General features: G+C 42.9%; 1 protein-coding gene across 3 annotated transcripts; it reads left to right on the top strand.

Annotated features, from left to right (window-relative positions):
- Positions 1–203: 203 nt before the first annotated feature.
- Positions 204–27,356, top strand: eno4 (enolase 4). 3 transcript variants are annotated; one of them, NM_001126520.1, is given in 13 exon segments: positions 242–429; positions 2,119–2,247; positions 4,582–4,754; positions 8,134–8,270; positions 9,900–10,069; positions 11,713–11,841; positions 12,879–12,947; positions 15,251–15,415; positions 15,581–15,706; positions 20,013–20,208; positions 22,628–22,695; positions 25,706–25,823; positions 27,114–27,356. In NM_001126520.1, coding segments are annotated over 13 exon segments (1,725 nt in total). In that variant the 5' UTR covers positions 242–267; the 3' UTR covers positions 27,197–27,356.
- Positions 27,357–27,961: the final 605 nt, after the last annotated feature.

The raw sequence follows: 27,961 nt of genomic DNA, 5'->3' as shown, positions 1-27,961 counted from the left end.
AATAAAAAAAATGAACTATCAGAGAATGCCATAAAGGTATTTGCTGGTCAGGGGCGATCACTATCAATCATTATCAACAAGATCTTTCATATTCCCACAATTCCATGGGGCTGAGAGACACATTCCCGCCAAATGTCAGCAGACGCGCTGTGAATGGATTAATGGCAGCGCATGCGCATACGCCCCCTAGCAACGGCGGAAGCTTGAGGCGTTGCTTAGCAACGTTCACATTAGCGGCTCCGGTAAGCTGACGGGGATACAAAGACCATGAGTTACCGGGCCGGGGATGCAGCCCGCAGGGCCAGAGAGCGATACGAACTGAAACAAGCGGCTGCCGAGTTCTACCGAAAGCTCAGTGTAACGGAGAGGCTGGAGGAGGCGCTGAACAGCACATTCTGTCTGGGCCCTGAGGATGTCTACGGGCACCTGGTACGGCTTGGTACTGCCACCCGGTGTCTTGGTACAGCCCATAGGGTCATATGGCAGTGCCGCTGAGCATCATGGGAACTTGTGTAATCTGTAGCAACGTTATTGCTTCTCACAATTCCCTTCTTCCTATTAACTTCTGTCTTATTGTTATTATTATATATCATGTACCCCCTACTGTAAATGATAAGGATATTAGCAGTCACTGAGGGGTTCTGTGCCCCCCATATAAAGGCACAAGGCTGCAGGCTGAGTTATACAGGGAACTCTGAGTATCACTCATGTATTATAAGGGATAATGTACCCCCTACTGTAAATGATAAGGATATTAGCAGTCACTGAGGGGTTCTGTGCCCCCCATATAAAGGCACAAGGCTGCAGGCTGAGTTATACAGGGAACTCTGAGTATCACTCATGTATTATAAGGGATAATGTACCCCCTACTGTAAATGATAAGGATATTAGCAGTCACTGAGGGGTTCTGTGCCCCCCATATAAAGGCACAAGGCTGCAGGCTGAGTTATACAGGGAACTCTGAGTATCACTCATGTATTATAAGGGATAATGTACCCCCTACTGTAAATGATAAGGATATTAGCAGTCACTGAGGGGTTCTGTGCCCCCCATATAAAGGCACAAGGCTGCAGGCTGAGTTATACAGGGAACTCTGAGTATCACTCATGTATTATAAGGGGTACTGTACCCCCTACTGTAAATGATAAGGATATTAGCAGTCACTGAGGGGTTCTGTGCCCATATAAAGGCACAAGGCTGCAGGCTGAGTTATACAGGGAACTCTGAGTATCACTCATGTATTATAAGGGATAATGTACCCCCTACTGTAAATGATAAGGATATTAGCAGTCACTGAGGGGTTCTGTGCCCCCCATATAAAGGCACAAGGCTGCAGGCTGAGTTATACAGGGAACTCTGAGTATCACTCATGTATTATAAGGGATAATGTACCCCCTACTGTAAATGATAAGGATATTAGCAGTCACTGAGGGGTTCTGTGCCCCCATATAAAGGCACAAGGCTGCAGGCTGAGTTATACAGGGAACTCTGAGTATCACTCATGTATTATAAGGGATAATGTACCCCCTACTGTAAATGATAAGGATATTAGCAGTCACTGAGGGGTTCTGTGCCCCCCATATAAAGGCACAAGGCTGCAGGCTGAGTTATACAGGGAACTCTGAGTATCACTCATGTATTATAAGGGATAATGTACCCCCTACTGTAAATGATAAGGATATTAGCAGTCACTGAGGGGTTCTGTGCCCCCCATATAAAGGCACAAGGCTGCAGGCTGAGTTATACAGGGAACTCTGAGTATCACTCATGTATTATAAGGGATACTGTACCCCCTACTGTAAATGATAAGGATATTAGCAGTCACTAAGAAATCCAAGGTTAATTTGTATATTATTATACTTTGTCTTTAATACTTTCATCACATTAAAACTGCCTGGATATTAGGAGCACACCATATACTGCCTGTACAGGCCTTACCGGCTAGTTAATTACCCCCCTTAGATACTCGAGGGACCATACTTTATTATTTTATAACACTGAACATAAAACCCTTTAAACAATAAAAGCTGTTTAGCTGACATTTTGGGTAACTGATGAGTAAGAGTTTATCTTAAGATTTGATTGTAAGTGAGTGTACCTTTTTGTGCTTTATTTAAGGCAAATTACTTTGCTCAGTTCTCCAAGCCCCCGACAATCTGCCAGATACGTGGGAGGAAAGTTCTGGATGGCACGGGGGAACCTACAGTGGAAGCGGAAGTGTTTTGCACCGTGAAAAATATGGACAAGGTACCAATCATTATACAAATCAGGGGTGTGTAGCTGCGCCTCTCCAGCTCCCAGCATCACCCCAACAGTCATTGGCAGTCACACCCCCTGGTTATATCTCTGTCCAAAGTTACAGTGATGTCTTAGGGCAGTGATCCCCAACCAGTGGCTCGTGGGCAACATGTTGCCCCCCAACCCCTTGGATGTTGCTCCCAGGGGCCTCAGAGTAGCTGCTCATTTTTGAATATCTGACTTTGGGGCAAGTTTTGGTTGCATAAAACCCAGTGTAAAGCCAAACAGAGCCTTCTATAGGCTCCCAGTCCACATAGGGGCTACCAAATAGCCAATTATAGCTCTTATTGCACCCCCAGGAACCTTCTCCATTCTTGTGTTGCTCCCCAACACCTTTTCCATTTGAATGTGGCTCACGGGTATAAAAGGTTTGGGATCCCTGTCTTAGGGTGAGGGCACTGGGCATAAGGTCCGCTCCTCTCCACCTCCCTTTTGTAGGCAGGCGGATCAGCTCCTATACGCCGCTCCTGTGTGTAGCTGTACTGACAGGCACAGTGTCGGCCTAGGGTTAATAAAATAATATCGAAACAGACTGGAGAATTGTCTAGCTCTGCGTTCCCCTATAATTCACCTCTACATTTCTTGCTCAAGGCCTCAATGACTTACCTGTTTTTCAGTTTAAATGTTCTATGGTACAACTGAATCAGTGAATATGAGGAGCACCACAGATTAACTTCCAAGAACACCACATGTTACATTCCAAGAACACAGAGGCCGTACTAATATTCATCATCTATGGCAGGGATCCTAAATAAGGGCTGTGATTGGCTATTTGGTAGCCCCTTGTGGACTTCTGGCCTGCAGGAGGCTCTGTTTAGAGTAATACTGTCTCTGCGCTTCCAAAACTTACCTCCAAGTAATTTAACACATGGCCTCCTACTTTGAGGCCACTGGGCCTGGATGAGTTTTTGAACAAGCAGAATATCCAAGGCTATTGTGATACTAATATCTACAGTTAGTATTACTGGTTGTATATATATAGTTTATGTATGTGAGTGTATAGATTGGTTAGTATAGGTTGTGTGCTGGGTTTACTCGGATGGGTTGAACTTGATGGACAATGGTCTTTTTTCAACCCTATGTAACTATGTAACTATAACGGCACATGGGGCAATTAGTTGCTATGACTTTTTTTAATGGCCCCGTATGACTTTGCCCTAAAAGGGGGCAGTGTTGGACTGGGATCCCAGAGGCCCACCAGAAAACCTTAAACCTTAGGCCCACTCTCCAAACTATTTCCCCCCTTTTCTCTTTTATTTACATGCTAGCATCCATTTTTACATCTATTTCTCCTCTTTGTTCACATTCTAAAATAGGGAATGGCCATGAAGTAGACCAAATGGTCAGGAACAGGAGGGCCCACTGACACCTGGGCCCACCGGGAGTTTTCCTGGTATCCTGGTAGGCCAGTCTGACACTGAAAGGGGGTGATGAGCAACATGTTGCTCATGGTCCTCTTGTTGGGGATCCCTGGTCTTTGGCATCTTATAGCAGCCCTTTGGCGTTTGCCAGAACCTACAGATTGTCAGTCCGGCCTGCATTCATTTATCTATCATTCTAGTATAACTGAATCAGTAAAGGCAAAGCACACATATATATGAAGAGCAACTCATATTAACTACTTTTTTTTAACTACTTGTTACAGGCTCCACCTACATATCCATCATGCCCTTTCTATGTGTTGCTAGGAATAAAGGTGGCCAAATGCGGGCCGGTATCGGTCTCTTAGACTGATTCCACTGCTTATCGCCCGTGTATGGGCACTAACGACGGGCTTGCCCGACCTACATCTGGCCTGAAATCGGCCAGGTTTGAAAATTAGTTGGATCAGGGACCGCATCGGCTCGTTAATGCAGTCCCCAAACCGACTGACACCTATACCCATCATTCTAATTCAATTGTTTGGCCCCAGGGTAAAACGACTGAATTATCCCGATATCGTCCACCTGTAGGCTTGCTTGCTTGCTGACTTCGCCAAGCGAGCGGATCTTAGCGTGTATGGCCACTTTTACTGAAGGTGTAGGCAAACTACTCCTCTTATAAATACTTGTAACAGGAACCCCCCTCTTATCCGGCCCGTGGACCTCTGCCCTGGTCTAATTGAATCAGTGAAGGCAAAATGCATCTAGATAAAAAAACAAATCTCCTAAAAATGAATTATTACAGGTCCCACACCCATCATTGTAAAGTGTGCCACATAATTAAACATCATTTGTAAAGGCAAAACTCACCTACACATGAAAAGCACTTAATACACGCTATCTATGTATTTCTGCCCTGCAGCGGATATGTTCTTCAGTCATCTCAGCTGCCTCAGAGCATCCTAAAGCATCAAAAGGCCCAGAGCAAGAAAGCAATCATTCAGCTGATATAGCTATTCAGTGGTTAAATGATTTAAGCCCAAAGCTTAGAGGAATGTCTCCTGATGAACAACATAAAATCGATCAACTTCTAAGGTAAGTTATTGATTCATTTATTGATCATTTATGCCTCTGTTTGCATTTCTAAAGCCTTCAGATGCCTGTTTGAAATTGTAACCTGTAGTAAATACAGGAATTTATCTATACTCTAAACTGTATATTTGTTTTTGTGTTAGTTGTTAAGAACAAATTTTAAGTCCTAGCTTTTCCAGCCACTGAATAATATTTAGCTTTGAAATCTGTGGCAGGCAGGGTACGGCTATGACACATGGAGCTACTTGCAGCAAGCTACTTGTTGCGTCTACAAAATGCTAGAAAATACTGTCACAGACAGTACTGAGCATTTTTTCTGCTAAAACACATATAGAGACATATCAGTATTGTCTATTTTGTAGCCATAAAAAGTAACTCTTTATGTTAGCAGAGGCAATTCTCTGCCCTATGGCAGGGTATTTTCTGGTGTTTAGTAGCCGTGACAAGTGACAGGAGGAATACCAAAGTGATGCAAAGGAGTTGCCGATGGAAAGGCATTTTGGAGTGATCTATCGCAGGCAACTTCCTCCTTGGGTCCATAGCCTAAAGGTGCTGCCGATATCGGTCCCTTAGACTGATTCGGCAGCTTATCAGCCCGTGTATGGGCAGTAATGATGGGCCTGCCCGACCGATATCTGGCCTGAAATCGGGCAGATATTGATCGGGCAGGTTTAAAAATTTAGTCGGATCTGGGACCGCATCAGCTCGTTGATAATGGCCCCGAACCGACTTCGCCTATACCCGTCGTTGTAATTCAGTCGTTTGGCCCCAGGGCCAAACGGCCAAATTAGCCTGAAATAACCCAATATCGCTCACCTGTAGGTGGGGATATCGGGAGAAGATCCGCTCACTTGGCGACCTCGCCAAGCGAGCAGATCTTAACGTGTATGGCCACCTTAAGGCTGATGGCCCATAGAGTGAGTTAGTCGCCCATGGTAGCAGAGATCTATTGCAGGCGACTAACTTGCTAACCACTCCGAAATGCCTTTTCAACGGCAGAAATATGAGTCGCCGGTGGAAAGAGCTACTTAGTAGCAGCTACTTATCATGGCTACTAAATCCCCTGCCATAGACAATACTGAGAATTGCCTCTGCTAAAACACATGTAGTGACAATTATCAGTAAATGATCAACATTGTCTGTTTTAGTAGCCGTAACAAGTAGCTGCTACTAGTAGCTCTGTGTGTCTTCACCCTAAGGGTAAGAACCACGTAAAGGTTGAGTCGCCCATGATAGATCTCTACTCCTTTGGATTACCAAAGTGATGCTAAGAGCTTTCCACCACTTTCCTCCTATTTGGATCAGTTTGGGTTCTTACCCTAAAAGTCTTCTGTTTTAAAAGTATTCTTTTTTCCAAGAACAGTGTATTTCCGGCCACTTTGCTACTTAGCATTTTTTTCTCTGTTCTTAACATAATCCTTAGAGAACAGTGTATTTCAGGGCACATTGCCATTTAGCTTTTTTTCTGTTCTTTACCTCGTTTGAAGTACACTTAATATCGAAGTGGAATAAATGTCAGTCATTAAAAGAAGTGGGATGTCTGTGCACGAAGGCACAGGGACTCTTGAAGTGAACTTTTTTGCAAAACATTAACAAAGTTCCTTTCAACGTCCATCACGAGGCTTAAATATACATATTAGTCTTGAAATATTTTCCTGCTGAAATCCAGCTATTTAACAACAGATGGAAGCAAAGGCTGTACTGATGCTAGGAACAATTCAGATATGTTTAATGGAATGGTTTTAATCATTTCCCTTCATAGGAAGCAATCCAACCTTTTCACAATGTACGGAACATTTTATGTCGGTCTGTAGCTGGAGTGCTTTGAAAGGGGTATTTTATTTTTTGTGATCCCTTTATTTGTTCTACTTTTTATGAACTTGGTTTTGCTTTTATATTATTTTTTTATACATTTTTAAGTGAAATAAGCGAATGTATGATCTTAAAATCATCTTTATACATCTTTAATAGAAGGAAATGCTAATCACTGGGGGATGTCAGTTTGTAAGGCACCCCCATACAGTGACCATACAGTCGCTAACTTTGGACCCCATGCTAGCACTTCTTTTATACCATAGTGGCCCCAGATACGTTTGCTCTGAGCTCCATTTTCTTATGCTCTTATGTTACTTACTGTGCCAGCTTGCACTGTTACTACACTGGAAAAATTTTCAGCAGCACACCCTTACCTCCTTCAGTCCTTGTACCTAGTGCACAGCCCAGGGAGTCGGCACTCCCAAAAACAGTCCAGCAAAGATTCAACCGGCACAACAGGTGTAATGCAAGCGGGGCTCAGCCCTGCTTGCATTATACCTGTTATGCCGGTCGATTCTTTGCTGGACTGTTACTATACTGAACATTTAAATGGTCTATGACAGGGATCCCCAAACTTTCTTAGTTGTGAGCCACACTCAGAAGTGTTAGTGAGCCGCACAAGCAAGTTTTTGGGGATGCCAAATAAGCATTGATTGGCTATTTGGTAGCCCCATGTAGACTACTGGCCTGCAGGGTCCTCTGGTCACTGGTCAATGGTGAGTCACTGGGGTCACTGGTCAATAAAGGGCCTCATACACGGGCCGATTCTAGCTGCCTATATGGGTCCCTTAGACCGATTAGCCAGCTAATCGGCCTGTGTATGGGCACTACCGACGGGCCTGCCCGACCGATATCTGGCCTGAAATCGGCCAGATCTCGATCGGGCAGGCTAGAAAATCTAGTCGGATCGGGGACTGCATCGGCTCGTTGATGCGGTCCCCGAACCAACTGCCCCATTGCCGCCAATACAATTTGAATGTTTGGCCCCAGGGCCAAACGATCGAATTAGCCTACACGGTCCCCGATATCGCCCACCCGTAGGTGGGGATATTGGGTGAAGATCCGCATGCTTGGCGACTTAACGTGTATGGGCACCTTAAGAATGATTCTCCAAGGGATATCTGGGAAATTCTGGAAGATAACAGTGTGATGTTCACAGAAAAATGCCCCCTGTCAATGTGCTTTCAGAAAAGAAACCTGGGGTCCATGCCTAGAGATTATTGGGGAATGATGCACAAGGTAGGGGGTTGGAGTTGGGGTCACCTACTTGCCTCCCTCAACTCATGAAAACACTATCACCAAAAGCAGGCAGTGGCTGCAGGGCTCTGTGCTCCACAAGTAGCAATAAAATAAAGCAATAGATAAGTATATCAGCCTTTTAATATGTTCCGAGTACAGACTCATTCTCCCATTACTATTTTAACCTTTCACAGCCACTGTACCAGGTTAGCAGTGATCGATCGAACAATTTTTTTTTGCCTAATTAAAAAACCTATATAAATATTTGAACCCACAACAACATAGAATTGTTAGCTGTGTAAGCATTCCTCTTCTTTATTGTTTTCAGTGATTTTTATCAGCCAAAAATAGAAGAAGAGAAAGAAAGAAGACAAATGGAAAGAGAAGCCTCTCCGATGCCACTTCAGCCCGAACCATCGCCGGTTACATCTCCTGCACCGGGCAAGAAGAAAGGAAGCGGCAAAGGTGCCAATAAATATACTGTACAACATAGATACTTTCATTTCTCTGGTTCAAGACGGGCTCTTTAACTGGGGTGTGAGTTGTGCAATTTGTCCTCCGTGCTTTGATAAAACCGGCAAGTAATCTAGTCATGGAAATTATCACAGGGCTGGAGCAAGTAGCCCATCAGATATTAAGACTAATCATAGTCTAGACCAGGGATCCCCAGTCTTTTTTACTCGTGAGCCACACTGCTTGAAGCTGCCAGGACCATTTTTATGCACAGTATAGTAACATTTCTTATGTTACTTACTGCGCCAGCTCACACTGTTACTACACTGAGCATGTCAATGGTCTATGACAGGGATCCCCAACCTTTCTTAAGGTGCCAATACTTTTGAAGATTTGCTCGCTTGGTGAGGTCGTCAAGTGAGCGGATCTTCACCTGATATCCCCCACCTACGGGTGGGCGATATCGGGGAACATGTAGGCTTATTCGACCGTTTGACCGTTCGAATCATAATGGCGGCAATGGGGCAGTCGGTTCGGGGACCGCATCAACGAGCCGATGTGGTCCCCAGTCTGACTGGATGTGGTCCCCGATATCTGGACAATTTCAGGCCAGATATCGGTCGGGTATGGCCGTTGTTTCTGCCCCTACATGGGCTTATAAGCTGTTGAATCAGTCCAAGGGACCGATATCGGCAGCTACAATCAGCCCGTGTATGGGGATCTTTAGTCCTGAGCCACACTCAGATGTAAAAAGTGTTGGGGAGCCACACAAGAATGAAACAAGTTCTTTGGGGCTGCTAAATAAGGGCTGTGACTGGCTGTTTAGTAGCCCCACGTGGACTGCTGGCCTGTAGGGGCCCTGCTTGGAGTAAAACTGTGTATCTGGGCTTCCAAAACTTGCCTCCAAAATGGGCACCTACTGCAAGGCCACTGGGAGCAATATCCAAGGGGTTGGGGGGCAACAGGTTTCTCATGAACCACTGGTTGGGGATCACTGGTCTAGACGTTAACAAGGCCAAGTCCCAACCCCAATATGAAACTTCAACTTTTTGAAAATTCATTTACATGAAAGTTGGTTCATTCATACAAAATGTTTTGCTTTTAATTTCTAAAGTACAATATTTCTAGAGAAGGGGTAATAGTAGTACTGTGACAGTGATATTCTGGGTGTGTAGAGGTCCTCATCCTCAGCTTAACAAATATATGAGATATCCCAAAGGAAACAATAAAATTTGGTAGTTTGGACTGAAGCTTTCAGTACATTGAACACAATACATTGAAGGGCCAGTATGTCATGGTTTTAATTATTGAAGGCTTTCCATATATTTTGTGATAAGAACAAATTTAAATACTAAAGACCATCAATAATTCAAGCAGTAAGGGAAAGTAAAATTCAAAAAGTCATTTATTTGGACAAGGAGAACAGCCTGATGTGTTTTGTGCCTTACGGGGCACTTACTTATAGACTAATAGTCTCACCCCTATGCAGGTTATTTATAGGGGCAATGACCAATCACCTGTGTACATGTTTTTGATTCATTCTGATTGGTTAATACCCCTAAAAATAACCTGCACAGGGTAAAATTGTGCAATATTTTTGCATAACTGTATCCTACGTAACTGTACCACTGTATATTTCAGGTAAAAAGGCAGCTGTGGTAGAAAAACCTATTCCCCCAGAGGAAACTCCAGAGGCAGTTGTACCGGGAAGCCCAGCTATAGGGGCATTGTCACTCGCCGTGGCTAAAGCGTCTTCTGTTCTCAGCAAAACACCATTGTACTTACACATCAGAGCCTTACGTAATGAAAAGGTATTCTCCTAACCTCATCTTTTTTATGTTGAATGGAAACACACACTTGTGTATAAATAGATATTTTCCAATCCAGTGTGTACTTTCTTAATTACATTTAAGTGGAAGATGTCATATAGCTTTTATCTGACAATAGCAGTGCAACAGTGCAATAACTTTTGACCTCTGTTGAGCATTTTCTGCTTATAAGAAGAGGTGAAGAATGTGTGGTTTAGAATAGTAATTATGTGCAGGATAGAGTGGTCGGATTATAATGTCCTGAACAGAATGATAATAATGTAAGGGGTAGAATGATTCTGTTGTATCGGATAGAATGAAACGCAAGGCATAAAATGGTTCAGATGTGTGAAATATAAAGATAAGTATCCTGAAATAGAATGATTAGATAGTGTGGGATACCGTGTGCTAGAACCTATGGGGCAGAATGATTATATTGTTTTGGATAGAATATTTATATTATATGGGATAGAATGGTTAGAATGCGTGTAATAAAGTGTCTGAAAGTTACAAGACTGAATGGTTACAATAACAGACTTGTCTACTATATAATCAATAAAACATTAATTAAACCCAATAGAATCCTATTATAGCGGAATACCCTTGGTCATCCAGTAAGCATTAATTATATTTATAATAATATATATTAAATCTTAGTTGGGATCAAATACAAGGTACTGTTTTATTATTATAGAGAAAAAGGAATAATTTAACCATTAAATAAACCCAATAGGGCTGTTCTGCCCCAATAAGGGGTAATTATATCTTAGTTGGGATCAAGTACAGGTACTGTTTTATTATTACAGAGAAAAGGGAATCATGTAACCATTAAATAAACCCAATAGGGCTGTTCTGCCCCCAATAAGGGGTAATTTTATCTTAGTTGGGATCAAGTACAGGTACTGTTTTATTATTACAGAGAAAAGGGAATCATTTAACCATGAAATAAACCCAATAGGGCTGTTCTGCCCCCAATAAGGGGTAATTATATCTTAGTTGGGATCAAGTACAGGTACTGTTTTATTATTACAGAGAAAAGGGAATCATTTAACCATTAAATAAACCCAATAGGGCTGTTCTGCCCCCAATAAGGGGTAATTATATCTTAGTTGGGATCAAATACAAGGTACTGTGTTATTATTACAGAGAAAAAGGAAATCAATTTTTAAAATCTGAATTATTTGATTAAAATGGGGTCTATGGGAGACAGGCTTTCCGGATATTCCCATACCTGTACTGAATTTATTTGTCCGATTATCACCAATAATGTAAGCACTGGTTTTGTGCCATTTTCTTATTGGTAGCGTGATTTAGAGCAGTCCCATAGCTGTTTTGCCAAGTAAATGCATGAATAAACATCTGCGGTACATGGAATGCCAGTTATAGCCCTTTATAATGATATACATTTTAGTGTTGTTTAATTAAGTCTGATCCCTGACTCCCACACGTGCAAAAAAGCCATCCAGAAAATGACCGTGTATATATATGACTGCATGAGTTTCAAAATATCATTTTTTCCATTAATAAGTTTCAAAGATTTCATTCAATTTTGCTCCCAGTGAAGCAAAGAGTTTTTGTAGGGGTTGCACCACAGGGCTTGAAACATTTCAGATGTTTAATATCAGCTATTTTATCTTTTTATGTAGTTACCCACTGAATTCTTCATGCCGACTCCCATGATATCGATACTGAGCTGTGGCACGTCATCTCCCGGCAAACTGAACCTAATGAAGGAAGTGCTCGTTATTCCACAGACAGGACTTACCGTGCAGCAGGTTCGACTTACTGATGGAGCCCCGGGAATTGATATGATAACACAAATGACTCTCACCTACTGTAAAAAAACACAAAATGTATTGATTTAATGTCATACAAATATATATAACAAACAGGCTGCAGGTATTCAGGGGAGCTTGTCCCATTTATTTGAAAGTAGCGCAGCCTCTTATATCCATTTGAACAGGATGCAGCCATATGTTCAGGGACGTGACACCGCTGTCAGTTTATTTCAAAGTGCAAAGTGAATCTCTTTGGATCTGTGTGTTAAGTTGGCCATATGGATATCGGTCGTACATTTGAATGCAATAATCTAAAACTCACATTCAGCCTGAAATTGAAGGGTAAAGCCCTAAAAATAACCAATGGGAGGATGTTCTAAACATGAAATAGTTACAGGCACCAGTCATACCAAAGTGACTCCCATTGTAGGTCCCCCAAGGATATTGTCAGATACACAATACATGCTCAGATTTTATCCTTCTAACCCGCTAACACCCACAAATGTGAGACCCCATTTTAAAATTTTGCATGACCAGTTGCGTGATCTGTTTACAACTTCCCCTAATGTTAGTACAGGTATGGGACCTATTATCCAGAATGCTTGGGACCTGGGATTTTCCAAATAAGGGATCCATAATTTGAAAATCCATACTTTAGAGTCTACTGAAAAATAATTTCAAGATTAAATAACCCAATAGGATTGGTTCGCCTCCGGTAAGGATTAATTTAATCTTAGTTGATATACAATGGTTGTTATTATTATAGTGAAAAAGGAAATATGTTTTCAAATTTTGAATTATTTGATTAAAATGGGTCTATGGGAAATGGCCTTTCTGTAGTTTAGAACTTTCTGTGTAACAGGCTTCCAGATAATGGATCCCATACCTGTACTATTAAATCACCTGTGTGCCAAAACACAATTGTCAGCCATTGCAAGGCTCCCAAAAGTCCCTGTGTGTTTTTGTTTTTTTTAAATATTGTAATACATGGCAATGTAACTAGAAACCAACCCCATAAACTTGTTTCTCCTTAGAGTCTTGACATGGCCTTGATGCTGCAGAACCAAATTGTTAAGCAAATCAACGCTGCCTCTAAGACCGGGGTAAGTCTGTTATACATTTTCATTCATATGAAATGAAGTGCGCAGCTTTTAATTTCTGATTCCATTTCTGGTATGGTTTGTGTTGTTATTGGAAGAAGTATAGCTTGAAAAGTATTTCGTTTTAGGACTGAGAAGCTGTCCAGAGGGAGGGCAGCAGTGGGAGGTTCAGGTCCTTCATTTGCCATCAGTCTTTTAAAGGGAAAGTACACATTTAAGTTAAGTTTCAGTATGTTATAGAATGTCCTGTTCTTAGAAAATGTTCAGTTGGTTTTCTTCTGACTGTTAGGGCAAAGGTACAGCCTGCGGATAAGTGCAGGCTGACTACCCGCCCCTATGCTTTTAGTTGAGCCTGCACCCAGAAGTGTTGAATCCACCCAGGTGCGGATATTGCCTGCACCCAGGGGGATTCAGTGCTTCAGGGTGCAAGCACAACTAGAAGATTTTTAAAGCATAGGGGCAGTTTGTCAGCCTGCGCTTATCCACAGGCTAACAATCTGCTCCATGTGCCCTATGGTTCTGTTTGGCTACAATTTTATTACTATTTTACTACTTATTGTTCTTATCATGTCCTGTCCTACTCATCTTCTTGTCTCTCATTCAAACTTAAGGTGGCCATACACAGGCCAATTCTAGCTGCCGATATCAGTCCCTTAGACAGATTCGGCAGCTTATTGGCCTGTGTATGGGCATTACCGACGGGCTTGCCTGACTGACATCTGGCCTGAAATCGGCAAGATATTGATCGGGCAGGTTAGAAAATGTAGTCGGATCGGAGACCGCATCGGCTCGTTTATGCCGTCCCCGAACCGACTTTGCCTATACTCGTCGTTATAATTCGATCTTTTGGCCCCATGGCCAAACGAGCGGATCTGAAGGTGTATGGCCACCTTCACTGCCTGGTTGCTAGGGTAAATTGACCTCTAGTAACCAGATTGCCAGAGTAAATTCAAGGGTAAACTACGTTTTTTAATTGGCTTCACAAATGAGATTACACAAAGGGGGTGATTTATCAACAGTCAAATTTGGCTTTTTATTTAATTCAATTTCATTTTTTGCACTTAAAAAACTCGAATTCGAGTTATGGTTCGAAAACTCGAATGTCTAATATTAAGTGCAAACAATCCCTAAACTCGAAGGTAAACCTTCACCATCTAAAAGCTTGCAAATTTCTATAGAAGTCAATGGAAGTTGTCTTGGGCAAAGTTTATGAGTTGTATTCGAGTTTTGGATATTTGTATAAGAGTAAAGTTGTGCGGATTTGACCCCTTTAATAAATAAGCAAACATTCGATATGCAAGTTTAATCAATTTAGAAAAACAAAATCGAATTCACCAAATTGAAAAATTGATAAATAAGCCCCGCAGTGTGTTAAGGTGGCCATACACGGGCCAATTGTAGCTGCCGATATGGGTCCCTTAGACTGGCTTATCGGCCCGTGTAGGGGCAGAAACGACAGCCATACCTGACCGATATCTGGCCTGAAATTGCCCAGATATCGATCGGGCAGGTTAAAAGATTTAGCCGGATCAGGGGCCGCTCGGATCGGCTCGTTGATGCAGTCCCCGAACCAACTGTGCCATTGCCGCCGTTAGAATTCGATCGTTTGGCCCCCATTGCCTATATTTGCCCAATATCGCCCACCTGTAGGTGGGTATATCGGGAGAAGATCCGTTCGCTTGATCTTTACGTGTATGGCCACCTTTAAAGTGACACTATTGTCTCTGAGAGATAAGAAAAGTAAAGATCTTCTTAAGACTCTGGCGTATGCCATTCCACCGGCGATTTACATTTTTGCCAGTGGGATGGCATTGCGGGGAGATTAGTTGCCCGCGAACAGGGAGATTTGTCTCGGGCGACTAATCTCCCCGTGTGCCAGAGCCCTTATATGCTTTAATCTATAGTTCATCTGTATATCCTTGGAATAAAAGGAAGCAAAACGCACAGAGATTCTCTTCTTGCCAATGCACTTTTCCTCTCGAGTGGCAGAGCAAATGCCAATGCCAAGAATGATTCTCCGAATACCATTTTGTGCCTCTGAACAATCAGCTTACTGACTGCCGCTCTGTGCCAGTTGGGAACCCAATCTGCCCATAAGTGTTCCTCCTATCTCATCCTCTGAAAATCTCCTAAGGCCACAGCGCATTGGCCTTTAATATCCAGACAAATCTTTGCGCGAAATGTCAAAATGTAAAATCATTTTCCCCCCAGATGGTCTTTTCTAAATGGCATATAGCTTTTACATTCCTTCGTCATGCTTTTTAAGGCGCGTTTTTTTTTTTTTTTTCCACTCGCAATTCTTTCAGCCTGCAATTAAGAACGTGTCGCCGCTGGGCTGCATGTTAATCGGAGGGGACCGCATAGAGCAACCTCTGGATTTAATTTGCGAAGCCTGCCAGCACGTTGGTCTGGAACTGGGAACAAATCTGTATTTAGCCATAAATTGCGCTGCCCATGAATTAATGGACTATGTAAGTAGGCTCTTAATACACCGCGTCCCTAATTGAAAGCGTTCCCTTTATTTTTAACACTTTTGTTTAATTTATTATTAGTGACCTACCTTCTGCTTTAATACGTCTGCCGCGCAGGGATGGAATTAAATCCATTTTTTTTGTCATTTGAATATTTTTCCTCAGAATAAAGGTAAATACGAAGTCTTAAGTGGAACGTTCAAGAGCCCCGATGAAATGATTGATCTGTATGTGGATTTAATTAATAGGCAACCTGCCATTCTGGCATTGTTGGACCCCCTGAGAAAAGAGGTAAGGCACGGCGGCACAAAGGGAATCAGCGGAAGTTTCAGAATATTTCAAGGGAAGAAATGATTCCATTAATGAGATTGTTCTGTTCTGTCTAATCCTTTACCGGCTGTTGCTACAAATGGCAGCTACCTCCAGCGCTAGGAAATTACTAGTGATTGGTAGTGATAGAGTAGAGCAGTAAAGCCGATGGGGCAGCAACTCTCATAGTCTGCAATATATTTAATGCCACACTTTGGTTTTAACTTGCCAGTATAGATGCTACCTTAATTGTGAGGTAATGTGGTTGCAATAAACGTCTACAGCACACACTCTCAGCAAAGCATAGCAAGGGCAACAACAGACAGAGCAATAAGGGACTTATTGCCCCGTGGTGACTTATGGCAGCGCCTAACCTCCTTGCAAATTATACAAGTCGCAGCAACCACGCATTACAAGGGACTGGTTCTTAAAAATTGCAGCAACTAATCACCCCATCTGTCTTCACCATTTAGAGCAGGAGTACACGGGGAGATTAGTCGCACCGCAACAAATCTCTGTTGTCGTGGGCAACTAATCTCCCCGCAATGACATCCCACCGGCTAGAATGCAATTTGCAGAAGTCACCCGGAGTTGCCTTGCGAGGAAACTTTGGGCGACTTTGGCAAATCGCATCGCCGCATATGCCATCCCACCGGCGATTTACATTCTAGCCGGTGGGATGGCATTGCGGGGAGATTAGTTGCCCACAACAACGGAGATTTTTTGCGGTGCAACTAATCTCCCCGTGTACCCCTGCCCTTAGAGGTAGACTAAAGCTGGTGACTTAGCGAGCGAATTTTCTCAAAATATGCCCACCTACGGGTTGGGGATATTGGGCTAATTTGATTGTTTGTCCCTAGAACCAAATAATCTAATTAAAATGGCAGGCATAGGCGCCATCGGATTGTGGACCGCATCAACAAGATTTTTCTGATGGAAAAACCAAACCGATCAAGATCTGGCCGTTTTTGAGGCCTGCAGGTGGTGCCCATACTCGGGCAGATAAGCTGCCAATTCGGTCTAAAGGGCCGATATCAGCTGCTAAAATTTCCCAGTGTATGGCCACCTTAAGGATTAGCAAGCAGCTAATCAAGTTAATAATGTGATTTAGGAAATGATTATTGGTCAGACTTGCCAGCATATTAGAGATCTGCTTGGGTCTTCCAGCTCAAGTTACTCATGTCTGAGCTTCTCCAGCAGAATCCTGCATTGTAATCTGTTTTGGGAAGGGAGCAAGATAGCAGCTCCCAGTAGGTATCAGAATAGCACTCAATAGTAAGAAATCCAAGTCAGGCTTGGGACTCCTCCAGTTACATGGGAGTAGGAGAAACAATAGGTTAGCTGAAAGCAGTTCTAATGTGTAGCGCTGGCTGAAAGCTCAGACTCAGGCACAAGGCACTGAGATGGCGCCTACACACCAATATTACAGCTACAAATACATTTGTTGGTACAAGAATAAAAGGTTAAATGGCAGAGGGAATTATTTGCTGTGTAACAGTGTCATTTAGAGATACAAAGTGCCCCATAAATATCATGGCGGTGTCCCTTTATAAGGATGAGTAGGATTATGAGAACATTGGTTTTAATGCCTTAGTTACATTTATTATCCTGGCCCCTTAAGCAGATCTCTTCCTAGGTGACTCCATTAATAACAGCATCATGCTGCTCCTGATGTTGTTGAGCTACAACTCCCAGCCCCCCCCCCCTTCCTTTCTCCTGACAGCCTTGTGTATGCATGATATCAGCTTTTCTTTTATGAAACCAAATAGCACGTTCCTTACTGAATGGAATGAGATTGATGGAGGAACGGCGCTAACCCGGTTTCACAAATACATGGATAAAGAGAAAAGACTTTGCTTAACTAATGTAACATGTAAGACACACGGGAGATTTATTAAATTAATATGACTAAAGGAACGATTACGGCGGTTCTTTTTCTCATTAAGACGAATCTCCTGCCTTTGATTGCTGACAGCCTATTCAGGGTTGCTTTGAATTGCCTGCAGAGTAAATATCCATTCTGATGCCGCCATTCAGCGCTCTGATACACAATGTCTCGACACAGCACATTTTATCTAAACAATCCCCATATTAACCCACTTCTTATCTGTGAAACACTTTAACATAATTATCGGGCCTATTCACCTTGCATTTCTAAAGTCAATTTCTAAAGTCACCGTTTAAAAAGCATTGATTGAAATTCTTTAATCTCACTTAGCAACTCCACGCGGGCAGCCGAACAAAGCTCCTCGTAGCACTTACGCATTGTTGTTCTCCCCGTTTGTATCTCTTACAATTAAATTGTCATTTGCCAAGACAATGCGCCATCTCGGAGTAAAATGCACAATAGAAATTAGAATTCCTTTCCGAAGGTAAATGTAACACATGACGCTATTTGCTATTACAGAAAATATTGTGATTCCGAGTTCATAAACAGTAATGCTGGCCACATGTGGGCTAATTGTTATATAGAACTGTCATTTCTGTCTATCTGTAACCCTACCTGGTACCCCCAATGTCTCTATATATATTGGGGTGGGTGCTTATTTGTGCCCTGGGTACCCCTGGAACTATAGCAGGGTGACTGTTACCCCAATGTTTCTATATATCTGTAACCTTGTTATGGGCTAAGGGGGCCCAGCCTGAAGGCCAGTTAGGGGGGAGATTTGGGGTGAGTGCTTATTTGTGCCCTGGGTACCCCTGGAACTATAGCAGGGTGACTGTTACCCCAATGTTTCTATATATCTGTAACCTTGTTATGGGCTAAGGGGGCCCAGCCTGAAGGCCAGTTAGGGGGGGATTTGGGGTGAGTGCTTATTTGTGCCCTGGGTGCCCCTGGAACTATAGCGGGGTGACTGTTACCCCAATGTTTCTATATATCTGTAACCTTGTTATGGGCTAAGGGGGCCCAGCCTGAAGGCCAGTTAGGGGGGGATTTGGGGTGAGTGCTTATTTGTGCCCTGGGTACCCCTGGAACTATAGCAGGGTGACTGTTACCCCAATGTTTCTATATATCTGTAACCTTGTTATGGGCTAAGGGGGCCCAGCCTGAAGGCCAGTTAGGGGGGATTTGGGGTGAGTGCTTATTTGTGCCCTGGGTACCCCTGGAACTATAGCAGGGTGACTGTTACCCCAATGTTTCTATATATCTGTAACCTTGTTATGGGCTAAGGGGGCCCAGCCTGAAGGCCAGTTAGGGGGGGATTTGGGGTGAGTGCTTATTTGTGCCCTGGGTACCCCTGGAACTATAGCAGGGTGACTGTTACCCCAATGTTTCTATATATCTGTAACCTTGTTATGGGCTAAGGGGGCCCAGCCTGAAGGCCAGTTAGGGGGGGATTTGGGGTGAGTGCTTATTTGTGCCCCGGGTACCCCTGGAACTATAGCAGCGTGACTGTTTGTAAATAAAAGCCACTTAAAACTACATACGTACATATTGTTGTGTTTTACAGAAATCTCGATAAAGGGGATATGATGTGCCTATTGTTCTAATTCAAAATGTACCATTTAAGTGTTTGTTATGGAGCAGCCATTCTCATTTTACACCTGTTTACTGTGCAGTAGGGTGGCTTTCATAGCGACGCTGCATTGAAGCGGAAGAATTGGTTACACATTTGCTAAACAATAGTTTAAAAAGTACAGTTTTACATTTGTTAAGTTCATGGATTATGGGGAATGTATTTTTAAAAATGAATTTGACCATCATGCTAGCTAATACTGAACACCAATGGACCACTTAAAATGCTTGTTATACAGGTATGGGACCTCTTATCCAGACCTGGATAAGGGGTCTTTCCATAATTTGGGTCGCCATACTTTAAGCCTGCTATAAAATAATTTAACCATTAAATAAACCCAATAGGACTGTTCTGCCCCAATAAGGGGTAATTATATCTTAGTTGGGATCAAGTACAGGTACTGTTTTATTATTACAGAGATAAGGGAATCATTTAGCCATTAAATAAACCCAATAGGGCTGTTCTGCCCCCAATAAGGGGTAATTATATCTTAGTTGGGATCAAGTACAGGTACTGTTTTATTATTACAGAGAAAAGGGAATCATTTAACCATGAAATAAACCCAATAGGGCTGTTCTGCCCCCAATAAGGGGTAATTATATCTTAGTTGGGATCAAGTACAGGTACGGTTTTATTATTACAGAGAAAAGGAAAAAACTGGAATTATTTGCTTATAAAGAAGTCTATGGGAGATGTTTCAGAACTTTCTGTATAATGGGTTTTCGGATAACAGATCCCATACCTATATATCTTGTTTTTCTGTTGTTCAGGACACCGTTCAATGGGAGAGTCTGGCAAAGGCTCTTGGGTCAAAATGTTACCTTTTTGCTGATGCTGCTTCCAAACCCATCTGTAAACTGCTGGAATCCGGTAGTATGAATAGCCCCCCCTGTAGCGGCACTGTCATCAAGCACACCAATGAAATAACCATATCCCAGCTGCTGGGTGTCTTCAAGCTCATCGAGGGTAAGAAAGTCACTTCTGTGTTGCTCTAATAATGTGTTACCATTGGTAAATAACATGTTTATTTTACATTTTGGGATATGGAAACAGTAACAAGAATGTCATGAAGAAAGAAAATCAACATTATCACTAATAAACTGGATCATAAGCAGAATTCTAACTGGAAGGCATCCATCAGCATTTCTATAATCCGGCCCACAAATACACCAGTGGGGCTTATATATAATGATCCACTAGTGGGGCTTATTTATAACAGTACACTAGTGGGGCTTATGGGCAAATTTGCACTTGGGCAGTAACCCTTGGCGACCAATTGAACGTTTACTTTCATTGTTCAGCCTGCAGCTGGCTGTTAAAAAAGCCGTTCACTGATTGGTTGCTATGGGTTACTGCCCATGGGCAGATTGGCCCAGTGTTTATAAATGAGCCCAACTGTCTTCATAAATATAATTATAATAATAGTATACAGGGTAGTTTAGAAATGTGTCTTTCTTTTACATTTAAAATTACATTTAGGACAACATTAAAGATAGAAAACTCCACTAGTTTTATTATATATTATTCCCCCTATTATTGTTATATATTATACCCACTAACCCTACACCTTCTGCAAGCAGTGAAATCATTGATACCAAACAAGTGAAAATCAGTATCCCCTGCTTTGTATTGGGAATGGTTAGCTAATGTGGAAGAAAAATGGAGGAAACATCATGATATATAATAAGAGCCAATTATATTTGCAGCTTTCAAATGGGGGTCACTGACCCCAGCAGCCAAACCCTATTGCTCTGTGAGGCTCCAGTTTTATTGTTATTGTTACTTTTTATTACTTATCTTTCTATTCAGTCCCTCCCCTATTCATATACCAGTCTCTCATTTAAACCACTCAAGGACTCAGGTCCTCTCCTATTCATTTATTATCCTCTCATTCAAAGCTGCTTCCTGGTTGCTAAGGTAACTTGGACCCTAGCAACCAGACAGCTGCTGGAACTCCAAACTGGAGAGCTGCTGAACAAAAACTGAAATAACTATATATAACTACTATAACTATAACTACTATGGCTTATAAGGCTGTATTTTTATTGATGACCCCCACCCCCAAACCCCTTTCTTTTCTGCATATAAAGAATAAAATTACATTTAGGAAACGATTTGAGATTGGCCTTTGGCCAGTAGCAAAATAACGCAAGAGATGAGGCATCTGAGCTTTAGATCATTGGGTAATTTTAGGAATCTTAATGTTTTTTAGTGTGACCCGTGGGTGCTGATACGATTGGCAGAATTCTAGTGAAACGGCAGTTTAGGGGCTGAAAGCGCAGTAGCCGCCCTGGAATGTTTAAGAGTCGACAAAATTTCAGTCCATTATTTTTTCAGGAATGCAATCGGCATTTGACCCCCTATAATTGCATAATTTATCATCAACATTTTGATACTTCATTAAGCTCAGCAGCCTTGATTCAAGGGTCAGAATTTGCTTTAAAGAGGCATTGGGAAACCTGAGTGCCACAAACACAATCGGATGAAACCGGCGCCTCCCATTGCTGCTCCCATGTTCTGCTGCTTCCAGGATTGTAATATTTTGTCTTTCCATTTTATTCCCAATTTTAAAGGAACAGCATCATCAACAAAATGTCTCATTTCAAACATTGTGAATTCATTTTTCATTTCTTAGTAAAGTTAAGCAGTTTACTGTCTCTAAATATATACAAAATCAATGTTTGTCTACCAGGATACAGTATACAGATAGCTAGAATCTCAGCCATAAAGCAGGGCAGGACTGCTGCTTACAATGGGGGGGGGATCAGATAGGATCTGTGCCACTGTGACAGAATGCTCTGTTATACAGATAGCTAGAATCTCAGCCATAAAGCAGGGCAGGACTGCTGCTTACAATGGGGGGGATCAGATAGGATCTGTGCCACTGTGACAGAATGCTCTGTTATACAGATAGCTAGAATCTCAGCCATAAAGCAGGGCAGGACTGCTGCTTACAATGGGGGGATCAGATAGGATCTGTGCCACTGTGACAGAATGCTCTGTTATACAGATAGCTAGAATCTCAGCCATAAAGCAGGGCAGGACTGCTGCTTACAATGGGGGGATCAGATAGGATCTGTGCCACTGTGACAGAATGCTCTGTTATACAGATAGCTAGAATCTCAGCCATAAAGCAGGGCAGGACTGCTGCTTACAATGGGGGGGGGGATCAGATAGGATAATTGCCACTGTGACAGAATGCTCTGTTATACAGATAGCTAGAATCTCAGCTATAAAGCAGGGCAGGACTGCTGCTTTGTGTGAGAAAGGAACACATTTTTTAGTGATCGGTGCACTTTAGCAACTTGATTACACTTGTCTATCCATGAACAGAATATATTTTTTCCAGAATGTTTTTAAATGATGTTATTTTTTCTTATCTCAGGTGAAAACCGTGTCGCTGTATTGGGGTGCCCATACAAGGAATCGGTTGGAGACAGTACAGCAGATTTGGTAATTATCAGATTTGGTAATGGCAAGAGGAAAGGGATCGGCTCTGGGTATCTGAATCTTTTAACCCGGCCAATCGATATCTGGCCAATTTCAGGCCAGATATCGGTCAGACAGGCCCCTCGTTGCTGCCCTTACACGGCCCAATAAGCTGCTAAATCGGTCCAAGGGACCCATATCGGCAGCTACTATCGGCCCGTGTATGGGGTAAGCACTCACAGAGCCAAGGAGGAGACTTTGCACGACTTCAGAATACGGAAATGGTATGAAGGGTTTTCCACCAGTGACTCCTGTTGTTGCAGATGGAAAGCCATTTAGGAGTGGCTAGTAGCCCCCCAATAGCAGAGATCTATTGCGGGCAACTGATTTGCTCTGCGGGTCCTTACCCTTATGTGACAAATGCCTTAGCTTTGCTGCAGTGCCGGGGACCTGTCATCAGCGTCAGTGTGTGTGTGTGTCTGGTTCGTGGGTTTGCGGGGCATGTCATTAAATCTTATTGCACATAAAATGTTCCTTTGTTTAGAAAACAACTGCCACTTTAAATATACTTATCTACCAAATCCTCTGCCGCCTTGGAGTTACGCTCTCCGGCATCAAAACCCTCGGAGGGAGAAAGCCGCAATCTGGGCTGTCAATTGACTGAGAGCGGAGTGAAAATACAGAGAGAGCATCAATTCAGTAAATAGATAGGTACCTGCCTGAGGCAAATTATAGTCACAATGCCAGAAACTGTGCAATAGAAAGGGAAAATCTAGTTAGCGATGGCTGTACAAGTGCCGGGAGGAAGCCGCGCAGCGATGGAACGAGGGGCAGAATATATCACACTGGGAACTTTTAATGGCCTGAGAGAGGGCACAGTATACCATAATGTCACACTAGGGGGTCAGGCTCTAGTCTGCCCGCGGGCTTCTCTCATGTAGTTGGTTTTGGAACTGAATTCTTTCTTCCATATATGCAGTGACTGTAAGATGTGCACTGGTGCCCATAGAGGGGCTTCAAGCACCCTTGGAGTAACATGGAGTAAACTGGCATCCTGTTCATAGGGGCAGGTATGGCAGATTGTAATATGGGGTTTTATCTGCCTGTGAACTATAAGGGTGAAGACACATGGAGCTACTAGTAGCAGCTACTTTTTTAAGGCTACTAAACACCAGAAAATACCCATAGACAATACTGAGAATTGCCTCTGCTAAAACACACAAACAATTATCAGTAAATGATCAGCATTGTCTTTTTTAGCAGACACGACAAGTAGCTGCTACTAGTAGCTCCCTTAAGCTGGCCATACACGTGGCGATCTCACGATGTTTCGTACGACCGTCGGTCGCACGAAACATCGTAAGATCCGCCACACACCATTCAGGGCTGAATCGGCAGGTAAGGAGGTAGAAACAATAGGATTTCTACCTCCTTCTGCCGATTCAGCTCTGAAGGGAGAATTTTGGTCAGGCGCCTTCTATGGCGCCCGATCAAAATTTTCTAACTTGGCCGATCGGCGAGCCGACCGATTTCAGCAGCTTCCTGCGATATCGGTCGGCTCGCTGACATGCCATACACGCACCGATTATCGTACGAAACGAGGTTTCGTACGATAATATCGGTGCGTGTATGGCCACCTTTAGGGTGAAGACACACGGCGCTACTAGTAGTAGGTACTTTGTAATGGCAGAAAATCCCCTGCCATAGACAATACTGAAAATTGCCCCTGCTAAAACACATGTAGAGACAATTATCAGTAAATGATCAGCATTGTCTAGTTTAGTAGCCGTGACAAGTAGCTGCTACTAGTAGCTCTGTGTGTCTTCACCCTAAAGCTGCCCATACACACACTGATAAAATCCTACAAAGGGTATTTTCGTACGATTTTCTAACTGTGCGTGGGCTCCGAATTATCATCTTGATAATATTCATACCATGGTGATCGGTTGTTTAGTCGATAGAACCGGTTAGAAAATTTTGGTCGGATAAGGATAAAATCTGCACGTGTATCTGTGTATCTGATGCCCTTGGGAGTCGGTACCTGAAATTATTTCATGTTATATAAGATATCAGGGGACCATATAATAACCTCTCTAATGCTTTATTTACCAGTAGGGCCTTCCAACGGGCACGAGGGCACCCACTCCGTTTAGAAGAAGGGAGGTTCTGTTTAAATATACAGAAAGGATTTGTTACTGTGAGAGCTGTGAGGTTGTGGGATTCCTTCCCTTGTGCTGGCTGATACATTATATAGCTTTAAGAAGGGGCTGGGTGGGTATTTAGCAAGTGAGGGAATAGAGGGTTATGGGAGATAGCTATTGAGGCATCAGATGGGGTTTTTTGCCTTCCTCTGGATCAACTAGCAGTTAGGCAGGTTATATATAGGCATTATGGTTGAACGTGGTGGACGTATGTCTTCTTTCAAACTAGCTTACTATGTTACTATGTTCAGAACATCCTCCCATTGGTTAGGGCTTTACCCTACAATTTCAGGCTGAATGTGAGTTTTACATCGCTGCGTTTAAATGTACGACCGATATCCGAGGTTCCTTGGAAGAAGACTAAAATCTGAATGTTGACACCTTGACTTCCATAATGCCAGGGCAGCTATGTATTCTGTCTGTGCACTAACCTTAAGCTGCCATACACGGTCAGATTTTAGTCTTCTTCCGGGGAACATTCAGATATTTGTCGTATGTTTAAATAACCAATGGGAGGATGTTCTGAACATGAACCAATACCAATATTACAGGCACCAATTGTACCAAAGTGACTCCCATTGTAGGTCCCCCAAAGATCTTGTCAGATACACAATACATACCACGAGCCCAGACGCGGTCCAAAAATCATACGAATTTATCAGTGTGTGTATGGCCAGCTGTACAGTGTATCACCCCTAAGTATGCTTTGTATTTAGTGATCTTCTTTCAGGAGTCGCGTTGTACCGCGCTCAGCGCAATGTAGGTGCAGAATAAAGGAAACGGCACCTTATTATTATCTCACTCCATGCTACTGTGTCTTTTGATTGCTGCAGGCTGTTGGCCTCGGAGCAAGATTTGTCAAGTTGGGAGGTCTGCTACGCGGAGAAAGGACCACCAAATACAACCGTCTGCTGGCCATAGAGGATGAGCTAACACAAGCTGGAGCATTAGGTACACATGACTTCATTCTCTCGCCTTTCAGCCGGGGCCAATTCTCCTCAGAAAGAGGGAACATGTGGGAGAAAATGTCTCAGCAGGAGGGAGAGAGAATGCAAAAGCTTCTAGTCGGCACTGCACAATGCTCCATATTGTCTTAATTGTGTCTGTATTTACCTGAATGCTGCATGGACTCTCTGTGCAGCCCCGGAAGCACAAGGGCAGATAAAACATGCCCACCCACCCTATGCACCTTTTGTACTGTGGGGGGGGGGGTGAAACTATATTAGGCTAATTGCTTGCCTGGCAAGGGGCATATTATCAGTGTTCCATTTTGCAATGAAATGCCCTGGCAGCCCCCCCATTACACTATTCTCATCCAGAATAATCTAACATTTACATACCGATAATTTAGAGCCAATGATCAGTTGTAATATTCAGACATGAATAGATACATACATGTTTAATAGCAGTGGTTTTGCTTATTGTGGGCTCAGAATATCCTTTATCAATATATATATATATTTTATTAACGCACGTGGGTTTATTGATGCAGAGCTTTGCAGCCCTCATTTCCAACCAGGGCAAAGAGATTTATGTTCTTCATGTACCTTTGCGTGAAGACACACAGAGCTACTTGTAGCAGCTACTTGTCACGATTACAGAAACAGACAATGCTGATCATTTACTGATAACTGTCTCTATGTGTGTTTCAGCAGAGGCAATTCTCAGTATTGTCTATGGCAGGGGATTTACTGGCGTGAAAAAGTAGCTGCTACTAAGTAGCCCTGTGTGTCTTCACCCTTTAGGGCTCTTTTCGCGAGGCTTTTTCGGCGATTTGCGCGAAATCGCGCGCCGCGTGTGCCATCCCGCCGGCGACTTATATGTTCGCCGGTGGGATGGCAGGGGGAAGGCAACTCGGGGAGATTAGTCGCCCGCGAACAGGGAGTTTTGCCGCGGGCGACTAATCTCCCCGTGTACCAGAGCCCTTATGGATTTTCTCTGGGTACTCCGGGTTCTTTCCAAAAATATACAGGCAGGTTAAGGGTGAAGACACACAGAGCTACTAGTAGCAGCTACTAAATTAGACAATGCTGATTTACTGATAATTGTCTCTACGTGTGTTCTAGGCAATGCTCAGTATTGTTTATGGCAGGGGATTTTCTGGTATTTTGTAGCTGTGACAAGTAGCCGCTACTAAGTAGCTCTGTGTGTTATTACCCTGAAATATTACTTATAAATAAGGATTAAGATGGTACTGACCACCCTCAACTAAGTATATATTTTTTATTTTTTAAACTCTAGGTTTCTGGACAAAGAATGAATTTCCAGTACTATGTGAAGTACAAAACCAGCCTGGACCACAAGAAACTCCAGAAACTCAGTGAAGTGAAGAATGAGTAGAGTGTTAGCAGTACAGGTAGATGAGGGCCACAGTGCAACTGAATCGTTTCCAAACTCGCTCACAGCACAGAGCTTACAGTCATATTCCCAAACAGCCGCCTACACACAAAAATGGCTTCCAATAAAAAGTTATTTTGCACAGAAGTATCATGGGAGCCTCCATCTGTTGGTGTTGGACTAACACACCAAAGGGCTGTAAGTTGGCCTGTACTGATATAAAGTGATGCGGTCACTATTGATTGCTGACCAGCAGGCACATTTGAAGTTATGACCAACTGTAGTTGCTCCTGTTTAGTGATTGCCGCCAAAGAGTCCGGGGCAGGAAACCAAGCAGCTATAATGGAACATCCCACTCAGGGGGGTGAAGGTATAGGAGAATATTAAAGGTGAGGTTCAACTTTTATTATGTTATAGAATTGCCAATTCTAAGCAACTGTTCATTATTTTTTATAGTTTTTGAATTATCTGCCTTCTGACTCTTTACAGCTTTCAAATGGGGGTCACTGACCCCGGCAGCCAAACCCTATTGCTCTGTGAGGCTCCATTTTATTGTTATTGTTACTTTTTCTAACTTTTTTCTTTTCTCCAATTCATGAACCAGACTACCTGGTTGCTAAGCAAATGTGTACCCTAGCAACCAGGTAGCTGCTAATAAAAATATAAAAAATGCAGACCAATTGCAAACTGCCTCAGAATATAATTTTTTGGATCATGCTAAAAGTCGACTCAAAGGCGAACAACCCCTATTA

The sequence above is a fragment of the Xenopus tropicalis genome, chromosome 7 (genome assembly GCF_000004195.4).
Source record: "Xenopus tropicalis strain Nigerian chromosome 7, UCB_Xtro_10.0, whole genome shotgun sequence".
Lineage (NCBI taxonomy): Eukaryota > Metazoa > Chordata > Amphibia > Anura > Pipidae > Xenopus > Xenopus tropicalis.
Note: the sequence above shows the minus strand (reverse complement) of the source record. Positions and strands in the feature narration are given on the sequence as shown.

Bases quoted from the DNA above. Each gene is read 5' to 3' on its own strand.
- eno4 (XM_012966047.2), top strand. From the start codon at position 268: ATGAGTTACCGGGCCGGGGATGCAGCCCGCAGGGCCAGAGAGCGATAC. The intron at 430-2,118 runs GTACGGCTTGGT...GCTTTATTTAAG, and splicing joins AGGATGTCTACGGGCACCTG to GCAAATTACTTTGCTCAGTT. The intron at 2,248-4,581 runs GTACCAATCATT...TCTGCCCTGCAG, and splicing joins CCGTGAAAAATATGGACAAG to CGGATATGTTCTTCAGTCAT.